Source organism: Schistocerca gregaria, chromosome 1, assembly GCF_023897955.1.
Source record: "Schistocerca gregaria isolate iqSchGreg1 chromosome 1, iqSchGreg1.2, whole genome shotgun sequence".
NCBI classification, from domain to species: Eukaryota; Metazoa; Arthropoda; class Insecta; order Orthoptera; family Acrididae; genus Schistocerca; species Schistocerca gregaria.
This window is the reverse complement of record NC_064920.1, coordinates 703,121,538-703,135,666: the sequence shown is the minus strand read 5'-3', so window position 1 is coordinate 703,135,666 and position 14,129 is coordinate 703,121,538. Positions and strand designations below refer to the sequence as shown.

General features: G+C 38.6%; 2 protein-coding genes across 2 annotated transcripts in view; one reads left to right on the top strand and one right to left on the bottom strand.

Moving 5' to 3' along the window:
• The window catches only part of LOC126365722 (33 kDa inner dynein arm light chain, axonemal), an 86,390-nt gene extending 73,119 nt beyond the window's left edge, over nt 1-13,271 (bottom strand). Inside the window, exon 1 of the mRNA XM_050008177.1 lies at nt 13,217-13,271. Within this exon, the coding sequence (XP_049864134.1) occupies nt 13,217-13,231 (15 nt within the window). The 5' untranslated portion in view covers nt 13,232-13,271. The remainder of the gene's footprint in view (nt 1-13,216) is intronic.
• A 4-nt stretch (nt 13,272-13,275) lies between these two features.
• LOC126365706 (nonsense-mediated mRNA decay factor SMG9) overlaps nt 13,276-14,129 on the top strand; it is a 105,780-nt gene continuing 104,926 nt past the window's right edge. The window contains exon 1 of the mRNA XM_050008168.1: nt 13,276-13,925. Coding sequence (XP_049864125.1) covers nt 13,866-13,925 — 60 coding nt within the window. The 5' untranslated portion in view covers nt 13,276-13,865. The remainder of the gene's footprint in view (nt 13,926-14,129) is intronic.

Below are 14,129 nucleotides of genomic sequence, written 5' to 3'. Positions count from 1 at the left end.
TGTGGGGCAGAAACCGCTTTGTTCCACTATTGGTGCACAGAGAGCCTCTAGCTATTACAACTAGCGCTTCCTTCACTGGCTGCTTTCCTCCACTCTGCCCTCCCAACTTATCCTCACTCATTCTCCGCATCCCCCTCCTGTCCCTCTCTCATTATTCTGATTTACGTCAACCTGGCTATCCACCTGGTTTCCTCTATTGGATGCAGCTTTGTTCCTGTTGCCTGTTCTTTAATCATTTTTTGGCGTTTGGTCTCCAATTCAGGTATGACTTCCACTTCAAAATTTCTTAGTGTGAGTTATTTGGAGAAGAACTCCCTCCCTAGCTTCTGCGGTGTGGATTCGTCCCCGCCTTCCTTATCCTCTCCCTTCCCCACTGTAGCTCCCTTCCACCCTGCTAGGTCACCAGCACGTGTAGCCCATCTGTGTAGTGGGGCTGTTATGTACGCATATGGCTGAGCCCCCTGACAACACAGGGATCACACTACTAATACCTGAGTTGTTCCATTCCCATGTATGCCGAGGAGTGGTTGCTTATCTTCTTGGAGCATCAGAGCTTCCGGCAATGGCTGCCGCACCAGATGGCCCTTGCTGTGGCTGGGTGGCGCCCATACGGAGGGCTTCTGGTTGGAGCATGAAGCGTATCAAGCTATAAAAATCTGGCCATTCTCAAATGGCTGCCTCTTTGAGTGGTGGTTCATTGAACCCTCTGCCAGGCACTTTAGTGTGAATAGCAGAGTAATCAAGTAGATGCAGAATGGTGAATGATCATTGAATGCTCCTTTGTATGACCCGGCAACTTTCCCTTCCCTGCCTACAGCCTGGGAGGAGGGCCAGGCTTGCCATCTTGGGAGGAAACACTTTCCCCGTTACCTGGTCTGTACTAGGACAGATGGGGACATAATCATCGCCAAAAAGCCATTGTTTTCTGTGGAGAATATCGAGGACAAATTTGGTGCAGTGGAGTCCCTTAGTAAGATGTAGTCGGGCTCCCTGTTGATACCACCCAATCTGGAGCTCTTCGTACATGTGTTCGTCTTGGCAATGTCCCAGTGTCTATTACGCCTGAATATGGTCCAGGGACTGATTTTTCGTAGGAACCTCATCCTGCAAAAAGATGAGGAGCTCCAGGCTAATATGGAGCAGTGTGGCGTTCATTTTGTTTGATTTGTGCAGAAGGGTCGCAAAGACAACCACACTGATACTGGCGTCTTCGTTATGGCTATCAAGGGGGATACCATCCCCGAGAAGGTCAAGGTTATGTGCTATAGATGTGACTTGAAGCCATATGTCCCTCCACCTATGTAGTGCTTACGGTACTTGCGTTTTTGGCATATGCCTTCCCACTGTAAGGGGGGACCCCTTTGTGTGATGACTGTGGCCACCCACTCCAAGTCGGAAGCTCCTGTGTTCCGCCACCTGTGTGTGTGTCAATTGTGCTGACCGCCACTCACCTCACTCATCGGATTGCCTGGCTTACAACAGAGAAAAGAAGATCCAATAATACAAGTCCCTGGATCACCTGTCTTATGTTGAGTGCCGCCAAAAGTATGAGAGACTCCATCCAGTGTCACTATCTTCAACTTTTGCCTGTGTTACTTAATTTCCTCCTCCTACCTCTTCCTTACCCCAGGCCCATGCCCCTCTTCCCTCCCCATCATCCCCTGCAGTTCTCATGACCTCCCATTCGGGACCTGCTCCCCCTCCCTGACCAAAGGAGCGCCCCCCTCCTTCTGCACCTGCCGATGATCAGGCTCCCTCTCCCTGGCGTCTCTCAGGCCGGAAGACTCTTACTACTGTCCTACAGTTGTGTGTGTATGTTTGTGTATCATGGTTTATAGGCCTACTGGAGAAACTCGCCATGTAAAAAAATGAGTAACGCATCATACTCGGTACCTCAGGGTGATGTGGAAACCCGAGTGTACTTAATAAAGAAAATGTCACTGTTTGTGTGTTTCTTTTGACTCATTTATTGCATATAGTTAACAAAATGTAACTGAAATATCTACTAAACTATAACATTAATTGGACTATGTACATAGTCATTTCAAATGGTTTTGCTATTTTTCACAGGTAAAGTAAGAATGATTTCCAGTTGACAACTGAATGAAGTCAAAAAGCAAAATTTGCTTGAATTGTTTATTCATTACCAGTTATTAATTTTTATATTAACAGTCCCCAAGAATCTATTTTACTGACTTTCTTGGTCTAATTTTCTATATTTAACATGTCAGTTACGACGTGCTTGGTGATTGATGTTTTGTCACCAGGCATATGGCATCAGGTGTGTGGCTTTTAGTGACAATACTGCAGTCGGTGTGTTAACAGCTTTTCGGGACCTTGAGCATGAAGTATATGCACCTAGAAGTCTTGTTTCAAAAGTGCAGCCAAAATTCTAATGTCTGTCTGAGGAATCTTCCTTGAATGGAATGTTTTTGCCCAACAATTCAGTTAATGTTGTAATTACTTAACATGGTAAGTGCTGTGAGGCCAACACCAGCCACAGCAGATCTGTCTGCCATGGCTGCTGGCAACTTTGTGACATTTAAGGGATAATTTACAAAAGTCGGCTGTGTAAGAGGTTCGAAATAGTTATCTTTGGTTAAAGCAATTAAAATCAAACTTGTGAAGCATGTTGAAAATCACATACTGCTCACCATAATTTAAATATTTACACTGAAATGGTTCTGACATGTGCATAATATATGGAAATGTTACATTTTCTTGATACCTTAAGAACCAAACCTGTCGGCTGAATTAACATATGAGTAAACCCACCACAATAGCACTATGTTATGCATTAATTAGCTGTAGTTACAGGATAAGTAAACATGTACAGAAAACTTTTCATATAAATTTTATTATAAAGCTTGCAAAGGTTATAGAAAAGATGGACAACAAGATAAACTTGTATAGGCATAATTGTAAATACATTTTTACTTCAAGAAAGCTGAATAGGATAATAATCTCAAGATGCCTTAAATTACATGACACATATCACCAATCAGGTATTTGCTGTTGGAGAAATAGTCTGGTTTTTCAGAATTTTTTCATTTGTTCTTGTGAAAAACCTTGTATCAAACAGCTGTTTTTCTACAATCAATCCATTATTACATGCATGTAGTTTTGGTGACCCAATGGCAGCCATCTTAAGGCTGTATGCAAACCACCAGATAAACATGTCTACATAGTTGGTCTGCATTGTGCAGGTATCAACAGCTTATTAGATTCTGTGAATGTCTCATTCAGTTCCATGTGGGTGCCTCTGACATAAAAGTATTATGATAATTTTATTAAATGCTTTTAGCTGTGTTGACCTCCATCAATGGTGACACAAGAAAATTTTTACAGGATCGAGATTTGAACCCGTCTCTCCTGCTCTCAAAGCAGTTGCACTGACTGCTTCACTACCCAAAATTTCATATGTCACTACTACTACAGTAGTACCCTTACTACAGCAGTCCATCCCACTCGCCGTATCCATGAGATCTTCCTGCAAATGGCTCTGAGTGTATGAGTGCATCTGAACTGAAGAAAGTTCTCCAATGCCAAGCTAGGCTATGTATAGATACAATTGTATGCATGGTGACTGTTCTTTCGGCTGCCTGAAAGAATGGATGCCATGCATATAATTGAAGAAATATAACTAGTTGTCTTATGACTGAGGTGTCCATGTCAGTCTGAAGAAGTCTGTGCAGACCAACTATGTGATATATTTATCTGGTGGTTTATGTATAGCCTTAAGATTAATGGGATGCCGAAACTACTTGCATATAGTAAATGATTGATAAAAAGTAAAACAGCTGTTTGGTACAAGGTTTTTCACAAGAATTTGAAGCCAGCTGCAGTCATATATCCCACCTCTGATGGATTCACAAAAAGAAGAAAAAATCATTCATTGCCCTAAGAATTTCTTCAAAAATATTACCCATTACATGGAATGATCAGATGGTGCATTCAGAACAAGAATTTTGGTGACCTATGCAGGACCAGTGCCTGGAAAGTGCTAGATAAAAATATGACCACTTCCAATGCCTCTTCATTTTCTACCTCGTTTTCATTTTTTTCTTCTCCACCTAACTCTGAATTAGTGTCATGGCTGCTATATAATCCGGATAAAGTCTCGACTTGGTGTTGTAGCTGGTTACTTTCTGCAGAAGAGGGCAAAAGGAACGCAGAAGTCCTAAATTTTGCATTGAAGAACTCGTTCACAGAGGGTGATCATACAGAAACACTAGATTTTGCCCATCAAACAGACTGGCATGTGATTGAACTTGAACGTGGCATCAGAGCTCACTCCCCACAATTCACAAGAATTAGGGGATTTGGGTAGACAGATGTGGTGCCAGCTCCCTCCAGCGACCTATCAAGGCTTTATTGATGCCGTGCAAAAATGCATTGTCGCTGTTATCCATGCTGAAGATAGACATATTGGCTATTAGGTAAATGATCAAAAGGTTCTGGTTAATCAGTGTGTGCAGCTCTAGTTAGTCAAGGATAGACTGTAGTCATTCATTGAGTTGATCACTTATTTTCATTTCTTTACGAGAATATAGAATTGTTTCAACATATAGGAACAGGAAACAGTTTGCTAGAGAAATCCCACAACCAGTATGGTGGGGTCAGTCTGGCCCCAAACTTATCTGCTCTGAACACAACCACTTGGTTTTACAGTTCAGAGTGCAAAGTATGCAGGCCTACAGCACTAATATTTTACAAGCATTCAATATAAACATAAATAAAATTCCCTGGCATCCGTATTACCCCACCACACTGGTTATGGGTTAGATAGGATACGCCTGATGGCTTGGCAGACATTTGTAAAAGAAAGAAATGAGATTAGTTAACTGAGGTGATGGAAAAAAAAGAGGCAAGTGAAAGTAAAGAGTACATATCATTGAAGTAAATATGCACTTGAAAATTGCATAAAGGAAATAAATTTTGTGAATTAATTGGAAAATATTTCAAAATCTTGCAGCGTACAGAAACAAATAACTTTCAGTTTTTTTTAAAATAATATTACTATTTGCCTAAATAAACCCTTGCATAATTTTGTACATACATTTTCAATAAAAAAAAGTTTGGGTTGCCAGCAACTTTTCAAGAAGTAATGTACCTTATACAAATTCATCCCACCAAATACGTAATAAATTGCAAAGTGAAAGAGTTAAAATGATTGTTTTGATAGTTTCCTGTAAAGTGATCAAAATAATGGTGTTATCCCATTCTACAGAAATTCTGGAAGTGCTTCTTAGTATTTCAGCAGGTTATATGATTAATGTTTTTAGTATTTTTAAATTATTCATAATTTAAGTGAACACACTGAAAACAGAAACAAATTCTAATACTTCAATTAAAAATAAATACAAGCTGAAACACTAGCAGGACCATGAAACAAAAAATAAAGATTGAATTTCCAAGCACAATGTGCCATTATATCTGTATAGGAAGTTACTTTTATTTTTAAAATAAATGCAAAAGGAAATAGTGTGCAAGGATTAAATAATTATGGGTAAATCAACAGAAAAGTTAAGCAAACAACAGTATATGTTTTAGCCACTTTTGATGACTAGTTAGTAATGCCTTTCAGACATTGCCCATCATCAGAATATCTGTCCAGAAACATCACAAAATATGTACGACACATTAAGCATACTTAGATTCATAGGCAAATAAGTTAACATACCAGAGAACAAAACTTTACTTCAGAGTATCATGCCAAGTGTTATCTATCATAACTTTGGAGCTCTCAACTCACAGCATTCTGCCATTATATAATTAGCTGTTATAACATACCACTAATTGACTTGGTTGTAGAAGTACTGAGGTCATTTGTCATATTTTGACAGACAATGAACAATAATCAAATGAAAAACCATAAAAACAGTCATCATGCTAAATGATTTTTTATTCCTTTAGGAAAACTAATAATCACAACTGAGAGTGCAAGATCACATTGGAACAAAGGTACAGTATTAACACAGGTGGTATAGGCAAGGGACGGAGGGAAGGGAAGGTACAAGGGGGATGTGGTGAGAGGCTTCCAAATTAATCTCAGCTTATGTAAATGAGAACCAGCAATCTCTGGTATTAATAAAATTAATATAGGGAATAGAGGCTTACTGTAAGTCTATTAGGTATTGCGCATACACATAATAAGTTGAAGGTGAAATTTCTTCCAAGTGCATAAACAGGCCATTAAATTATTCCAGCACTTCGATAAGAACACACAATATATTCAATATAATGTTATTCGAGCGGAGAGAAGCCATCAGCCTCTGTCAAACAGTAGTAAGTCACATATTTAGCTTTTTTTAGTTTGTTTTCATAGTTTAATTGTTAAGTTAGAAATGGTAGGATGGATAGAGTGTGTGTTGGACACAATAGGAGCTAGCTGCAGTTCATGATTGGCTGACGGTGCTTTTAACTATGGCCAGCTGTCTTCAGGCTGCTGCATTCAGGTGTAATGGTGGCGGAGAAACTGGTGCATTGCTTGGAACTGCTCAGGTATCATTTGTTTCACCATAGGCTCTGCTGCTGAGGCACCTTCTAGTGTATCTGATGTGGTGGGTCTGCCCTGACCATAGGGTGAGTGGCAGTCGATAATACATTTGCATCACTTGAGGCAAAGGGTCAACATTGAGACAGATCATTGGGACCGGGTGGGGGGTGGGGGGGTGGGGAGTGAGTGGTTTGCACATGGTAAAGTGAGCATTCATGATCAAGGAAAGATTTAAGCAGAACACAGATTAAAGTGTCGGTGGAAGGAGGGTTGGGGCATGGAGGTGTACAAAATAAGAGCAGAAGAGAGGATATCTTTGTTTGATTGTGGAACTACACTCCAGAAAATACCCTCTATATGTTTTGATGGTTATTAATGTCAACACTAATAGGTAAATTTGGATATCATCTTATGATTGATATAGGCAGTCATTAAGTGTAGTATGATGGTCTTTGTGATACTAGTCTGCTCTGTGATTTTGGAAACAGCTGAAGGCATTTTTCCTTCTACACTTGTTTTGATGTATATATATAATACAAACCATGTTTTTATCCTCATGATTATTATTGAATTGTTGTGTGTGTTTGCATATTCAGCAAAGCACGATATTGTTTATAATGTTTGAATTCTTTGCAGTATTAGGCACATAATTTATGTATTGGCTATCTATGCAAATACCCAGTTGGAAGTAAGTTTGCTATTAATTCAGATAGAACACAACTGTATAAATTGGGATTGTGTCTATGACATGTAGTCCCTAGTCTTGTCATTATGCTGTGACATAATCTCTTCTGGATTTGTATTTATTAAAACCACCCCTCTGCCTCCTTGCCACCACCATTTACTCACTATTTATTTTACATATACCCTTGACCATACCTCCTCACCTTCCCATTGCTCTTTCACAATCCACCTCCCCCCCCCCCTCCCTACCTCCAAACAAACATTCTGTACATGAAATTAGGTCAAATCTGTTGAAGAAATCATCAGCCAAGTCTTGTAGTAGTAGTAGTAGTAGTAGTAGTAGTTTATTCATCCAGAGACAATGTACATTGCATGGATTTCAAGAATCAAAGACTTACCAAGCGGGAAAGCGCCGGCAGACAGGCACATGAACAAAACACACAAACACACACACAGAATTACGAGCTTTCGCAACTGGCAGTTGCTTCGTCAGGAAAGAGGGAAGGAGAGGGAAAAATGAAAGGATGTGGGTTTTAAGGGAGAGGGTAAGGAGTCATTCCAATCCCGGGAGTGGAAAGACTTCCCTTAGGGGAAAAAAAGGACAGGTGTACACTCGCGCACACACACACACATATCCATCCGCACATACACAGACACAAGACACACGGATGGATATGTGTGTGTGTGTGCGCGAGTGTACACCTGTCCTTTTTTTCCCCTAAGGGAAGTCTTTCCGCTCCCGGGATTGGAATGACTCCTTACCCTCTCCCTTAAAACCCACATCCTTTCATTTTTCCCTCTCCTTCCCTCTTTCCTGACGAAGCAACTGCCAGTTGCGAAAGCTCGTAATTCTGTGTGTGTGTTTGTGTGTTTTGTTCATGTGCCTGTCTGCCGGCGCTTTCCCGCTTGGTAAGTCTTGGAATCTTTGTTTTTAATATATTTTTCCCATGTGGAAGGAACAATACTATACAAAATACAGATGTGCATAGTAGACTACATAACATCAGACCATATTGAAATAGCATGTACAACTTTGATTATTTACATCGATGTATGAGAAAGACTTTTTACATGGAATACACAGTTGATATTTAGATATAACACATACAGTTATAGCACTTTTGTACATATTATTTATTTAGATCATAGAAACAGTAAGATAAAAATTACTATTGGCACAGAGTACATAAATGCAATTGTTTAGTATGAAGCTATTCCAGGTATTCTTTTACACTATAATAGCAGTTGGTCATTAAAAATTTGAATACTACTTCTTTAAATGAAGACAATTTTTTTATTTCTTTTATCTTTACCAGTAATTTGTTATACAATCTGCTTCCTTGTATGTTTGTTTGTTTCTGTGCCAAAGCCTTGTTAACTCTTTTTATATGAATGTCATTGCACTTTCTTGTGTTGTAAGTATGTAGATCCGAGTTGGATTGGAAATTGTTAATATTTCTTTTTACATTAATTACACTTTTCTGTATATAGAGGCACAGTAGGGGTAGAATATTCAGCTGTTTAAATAATTGCTTTGAAGGAGTTAGCCTTGAACTGTTGGTAATTATTCTAACAGCTTGTTTTTGTAGAGTGAGGATGGTTTTCAGATTTTTCTTACTATGACCCCAGAAGGTGAGGCCATAGGTAATAGCATAATGTATATAAGCAAAGTCAACAGTTCTGCTACATTCCGTACTACATACAAAGCTAATAACACGTAAAGCAAAGCAAGCAGAGCTTAACTTATGCGAGAGATACAGGATATGGGATTTCCAGTCTAAATTTTCGTCTATATGTACACCTAAGAATTTTGTGGTAGCAACTCTCACAATTTCTTTATTTTGTATTCTGAGATCTAGATCAGAGTGTGACTTTGCTTTCCTGTAATGGATATAATTAGTTTTAGAGATATTTATGGTTAATTTGTTCACTTCAAACCAATTTTGCAAATATTCTATAACTCTGGTTGCAGATGTTAGCAATAGACCTAGTAGATAGTGTCAGAAGTTTCATGCGGCTTTTCGCGGATGATGCTGTAGTATACAGAGAAGTTGCAGCATTAGAAAATTGTAGCGAAATGCAGGAAGATCTGCAGCGGATAGGCACTTGGTGTAGGGAGTGGCAACTGACCTTTAACATAGACAAATGTAATGTATTGCGAAAACATAGAAAGAAGGATCCTTTATTGTATGATTATATGATAGCGGAACAAACACTGGTAGCAGTTACTTCTGTTAAATATCTGGGAGTATGCGTGCAGAACAATTTGAAATGGAATGATCATATAAAATTAATTGTTTTTGGTAAGGCGGGTACCAGGTTGAGACTCATTAGGAGAGTCCTTAGAAAATGTAGTCCATCAACAAAGGAGGTGGCTTACAAAACACTCGTTCAACCTATACTTGAGTATTGCTCATCAGTGTGGGATCCATACCAGATCGGGTTGACGGAGGAGATAGAGAAGATCCAAAGAAGAGCGGCGCGTTTTGGCACAGGGTTATTTGGTAACCGTGATAGCATTACAGAGATGTTTAGCAAACTCAAGTGGCAGACTCTGCAAGAGAGACGCTCTGCATCGCGGTGTAGCTTGCTCGCCAGGTTTTGAGAGGGTGCGTTTCTGGATGAGGTATCGAATATACTGCTTCCCCCTACTTATACCTCCCATGGAGATCACGCATGTAAAATTAGAGAGATTCAAGCGCACATGGAGGCTTTCAGACAGTTGTTCTTCCCGCGAACCATACGCGACTGGAACAGAAAAGGGAGGTAATGACCGTGGCACGTAAAGTGCCCTGTGCCACACATGGTTGGGTGGCTTGTGGAGTATGAATGTAGATGTAGATGTGTGAAATACCCAGTTTATGTCAGTTACTACAATGTTTGTGTCATCCGCAAACAGGGTTATATGAATACCATTTACTGGAATCTTGTTATCATTTATGTAAAGAAGAAATAGGAGAGGTCCTAGAACACTCCCCTGGGGTGCCCAATTGGCACAGTCTGAATATCCGATCTGTAAACAATACTTTGGTTTTTACTGTTTGTTGTTGCAATTTCTACTACCTGTTTCCTATTATGGAAATATGACTGAAACCACTTTCTAGCTACTCCTCGTATACTGACATATTCTAATTTGTCTAGCAGGATATCATGTTGGACAGGATCAAATGCCTTTGAGAGGTCCAAATTTATTCCTATTGTACTGTTGTTCTTATCTAGCCCCGTTACAATATTTTCAATGAATTGGGTGATGGCTTACTCTGTACTCATTCCTCTGTGAGAGCCGTGTTGGTTTACAGACAATAGATTGAATTTCTCGAGGTAATTTGTAATTCTGTTTTTCATGACTGTCTCTATTACTTTTGGAAATATCGATAATAAAGCTATTGGTCTATAGTTTCCCACTTCATGTATATTGCCCTTTTTATACAATGGTTTTACTTTTGCAATTTTTAATCATTGTGGAAAGACACCTTCTGAAAATGATATGTTTATGATGTGTGAGAGTGAGTCTGATATGACACTAGCACATCTCATCATGACTGAGCAAGGTATCTTGTCAATCCCTGAGGACATTTTATTTTTCATTGTTTTTATTATTCGATTAACTTCCAATTTGTTCGTGGGAGGTAGCAATAATGAATTAACACTTTGTTCTTCTGGGATTGATGTTCTACTAATCTTAGAACAATTTTTACTCAGATTGATTGGACTATTTATGAAGTAGTCATGAATGTAATTTGCTAAAGTAAGATTTCTGACTAGCACACCTTGATCATCTTTTAAAACGAAGTCATCTGGATTTCTAACATTTTTGCTTGGGCCTATTTCTTTTTTTACTACATTCCATATAGCTTTCGATTTGTTTGCTGGCCCAGCAATTACACTGTCATTGTGCATTGTCTTGGCTTTTTTGATCATCTTCCTGTAAATTTTCTTGTGTCTTAACATAATCTGTGAAGTGTTCATCTTTGTTATCTTTTTTGAGTTGACTGATATTTTTTAGTGTTTGACTAGATACTCTAATAGCAGGTGTTATCCACTGGCTTGTGTTCCTAGGCATGACATTGATCTTTGTGAGCTTTTTTGGGAAACACTTCTCAAATAGGGACATGAATGTACTAGAAAAAGCATTGAAAGATTCCTTGGTTGTTGTTTGTGCAAAGACATCTTCCCAGGTTTCATTAGCTAACAACTGGATGAAAGTATTCACTTTTTCTGTATAGAAGTGCCTTTTGTATCCCCACTTATATTTTTACTGCCTTGGGGATAGAGTAATTTATGTATGTTAATAGTGTATTGTGATCCAAAAGACCTAAGTTTACGTTTAGTGGCTCAGTGATACCATTCTCCATATTTGTGAAAATATTGTCTAAAAGAGAATATGAAGTTCTGTTATTCTGGTGGGATCTGTAAAGAGTGGTTTCATGTGGAAGCTGCTGAGTATACCCAAAAGCTGTCTTTTTTCATCAATTTCAATTAACAGGTTAATATTAAAATCTCCACATAAAAATAATTTCACTTCATTACTATGAAAAGTGTTTAATGCTGCTTCTATTTTTTTGAAGAATATGTTTTTGTCACCCAGAGGATATCTATTTATTGTAATGACAACTAGTTTTTCACTCTTCTCCTCAGTTTTTAACTCTGTGGCACATGATTCAAAATGTTTTGCTATATTTAGATGGTCCAATTCTGTTTTCACTTTGAACTGCAGTCCTACTCTAGAGTACATGCATTCCCCACCATTTTAAAAAACGCTTCGGCAATAATGCGATGCTAAATTAAACTTGCTTTTATTTATGAGACTTAATTCACTAGCCTTGCACCAGTGTTCAGATAAACAAATACAAGAGACATCAGCAGGACAAAGACACAGCATGGCTTCCATTCTGTGGTGCAATGGGTAAGTTAGAGTGTAAACACGCAAGGAATCAGATGAGTCTTTCTGTCACCAAAGAAAATTAAAGAAAGGTTGTGACCTGACAAACATACTCTCAGGCTCAGTGTACCAGGGATTTATAATATTCCTTGTGAGTATGGTATCAGTTATGTGGGACAGCCTATACAAACTACTGCTAATTGCTGTGTTGATCATCATCTCAAGCATGAAAAAACCAGAATCAGCAGTTTCCGAGAACTATTTAGTGAGTAAATGCAAGATAGCCTATAAGGAGATGAGGATCCGGCCCATATTTCTAACTGTTGAGTCTCTGTAATTACGGAAGCAGCTGAAATTAGACTGTATGATCACAACAATATACATACTGGCTACATAATTATCAGTTTATTTACTATTTTCTAATGCAAGAACAGACCACATGTTGCACATGAGGCAGTATATATGAATATAGCACAATATTTTCACACAATTTCAAATTAATTAGTATAATTAAGCAATGCCTGGAAGCACACAGGTCGGAAAGAAAATTGATCTAATGCCTCATTTAGCATTGTTTATCACAATGCCATATGAACATAATCCAGATTCTGAAAAACTGGACAGGGTGTAGGAAGACGCAGTTCGTGCATAACACTAACATATAGTTCCTTGTTTACATAACAACGACCAAAATTGAAGCATCACACATACTTTGCCAGGAGCCCCCCTGGAAATCTACTCTATAATAATAATAATAATAATTTTATTGTCGTTCAGCTGATTACAGCAATAGACAAATTCATGAGCATATATTTCTACAGAAACTAGTATATCGATGTAAACTGGTTTACATAAAATAGGTACACTTTAGAATACAGTATTTTCATCTTCAAAGAATTCTATGGACTTCTCTATTATGTTGTCTGAGGCCTAGGTTAGTTGAAGTGTGATAATTTCGTTAGTTGTGTAACTCGTAAAGTTAGAGTGCGGGATAATTGTTGTGGTGACAAACGGACATATGGCATTGCCTAATATTAACGTTTGCGTTATATTTGAAGGTACCATATTCATCGCACTTGTCGCAATAAAACCTAAAAGAACAAGGTAAAATTGTTAAAGAATAAGCATTCAAAGAATATTTTGATACGTACTATGAACAATATCATACATAAACTGCAGAAAATGCAAGGAATATGTATGTAACTTTTACATTTATTTGGTCCGCTTTTCCGCATTTGCCACAGCTGCAACCGGGTTAGTCTGTCGCCGCATTATCGATTATTCGCATTCGAACCAGGTTTTTACATTTAATTCCCGTAAGTTAAGACCCATTGAATAATCTGGACTTCTTTGACGTTCCAAAATGACAGCTGTGGGCAATCTACATATAATGGCTTCTTAAACAACAGGTGATCGACGTCGCTAATGTCAATAGAGCTCATTACACTCTTGCCACCAGGCGACACTGCTACACACGTTCTGTGTCCCTGATGACGTCATGAGCTTCAACCAATCAGCATACCCAATTCCTTGGCGTCCCCAAGACGCAAGTTCAGACGTCAACCATGTGCATAGTTATCTTTGGTGTGTTTGTAAACAAAGTGCAAGAAAAGAAGCGGAGAATTTGACCAAGAAATACGTTTTAAAGAGAGGATTTTTGCCTTTCTGAAGAAAGCATAACCTCAACACGTTATTTTATGTAATCAATAAGTCACATATATAAATATGTAAGCATCGTTTCCTCAACTTTTACCAGCTCAGTGTAAATTTGCTCTTGCGAGCTGTGCTTGACGGCTCAGTATGTCAGATTTTGAGAAAGGACGTGAAGGCAGACCAAAGCGATATTTTTCTGTGAGTAAGGTACGTATATAGTTTATTAACATTTCTAGTCTGATCTTGGCGTGCATTGCATTTACATTGTTTCCGTATAACTTTAGATCTTGTTTTGGCATGGCGTAAAACTATAGCAACTAGTGCCACGAATGCTTCGATGTAATTTCATGACCTCCGCTTTTGAAATCCACCAGTGGTTACCGAAACAATCCAAAAATTCGGTGATGAATT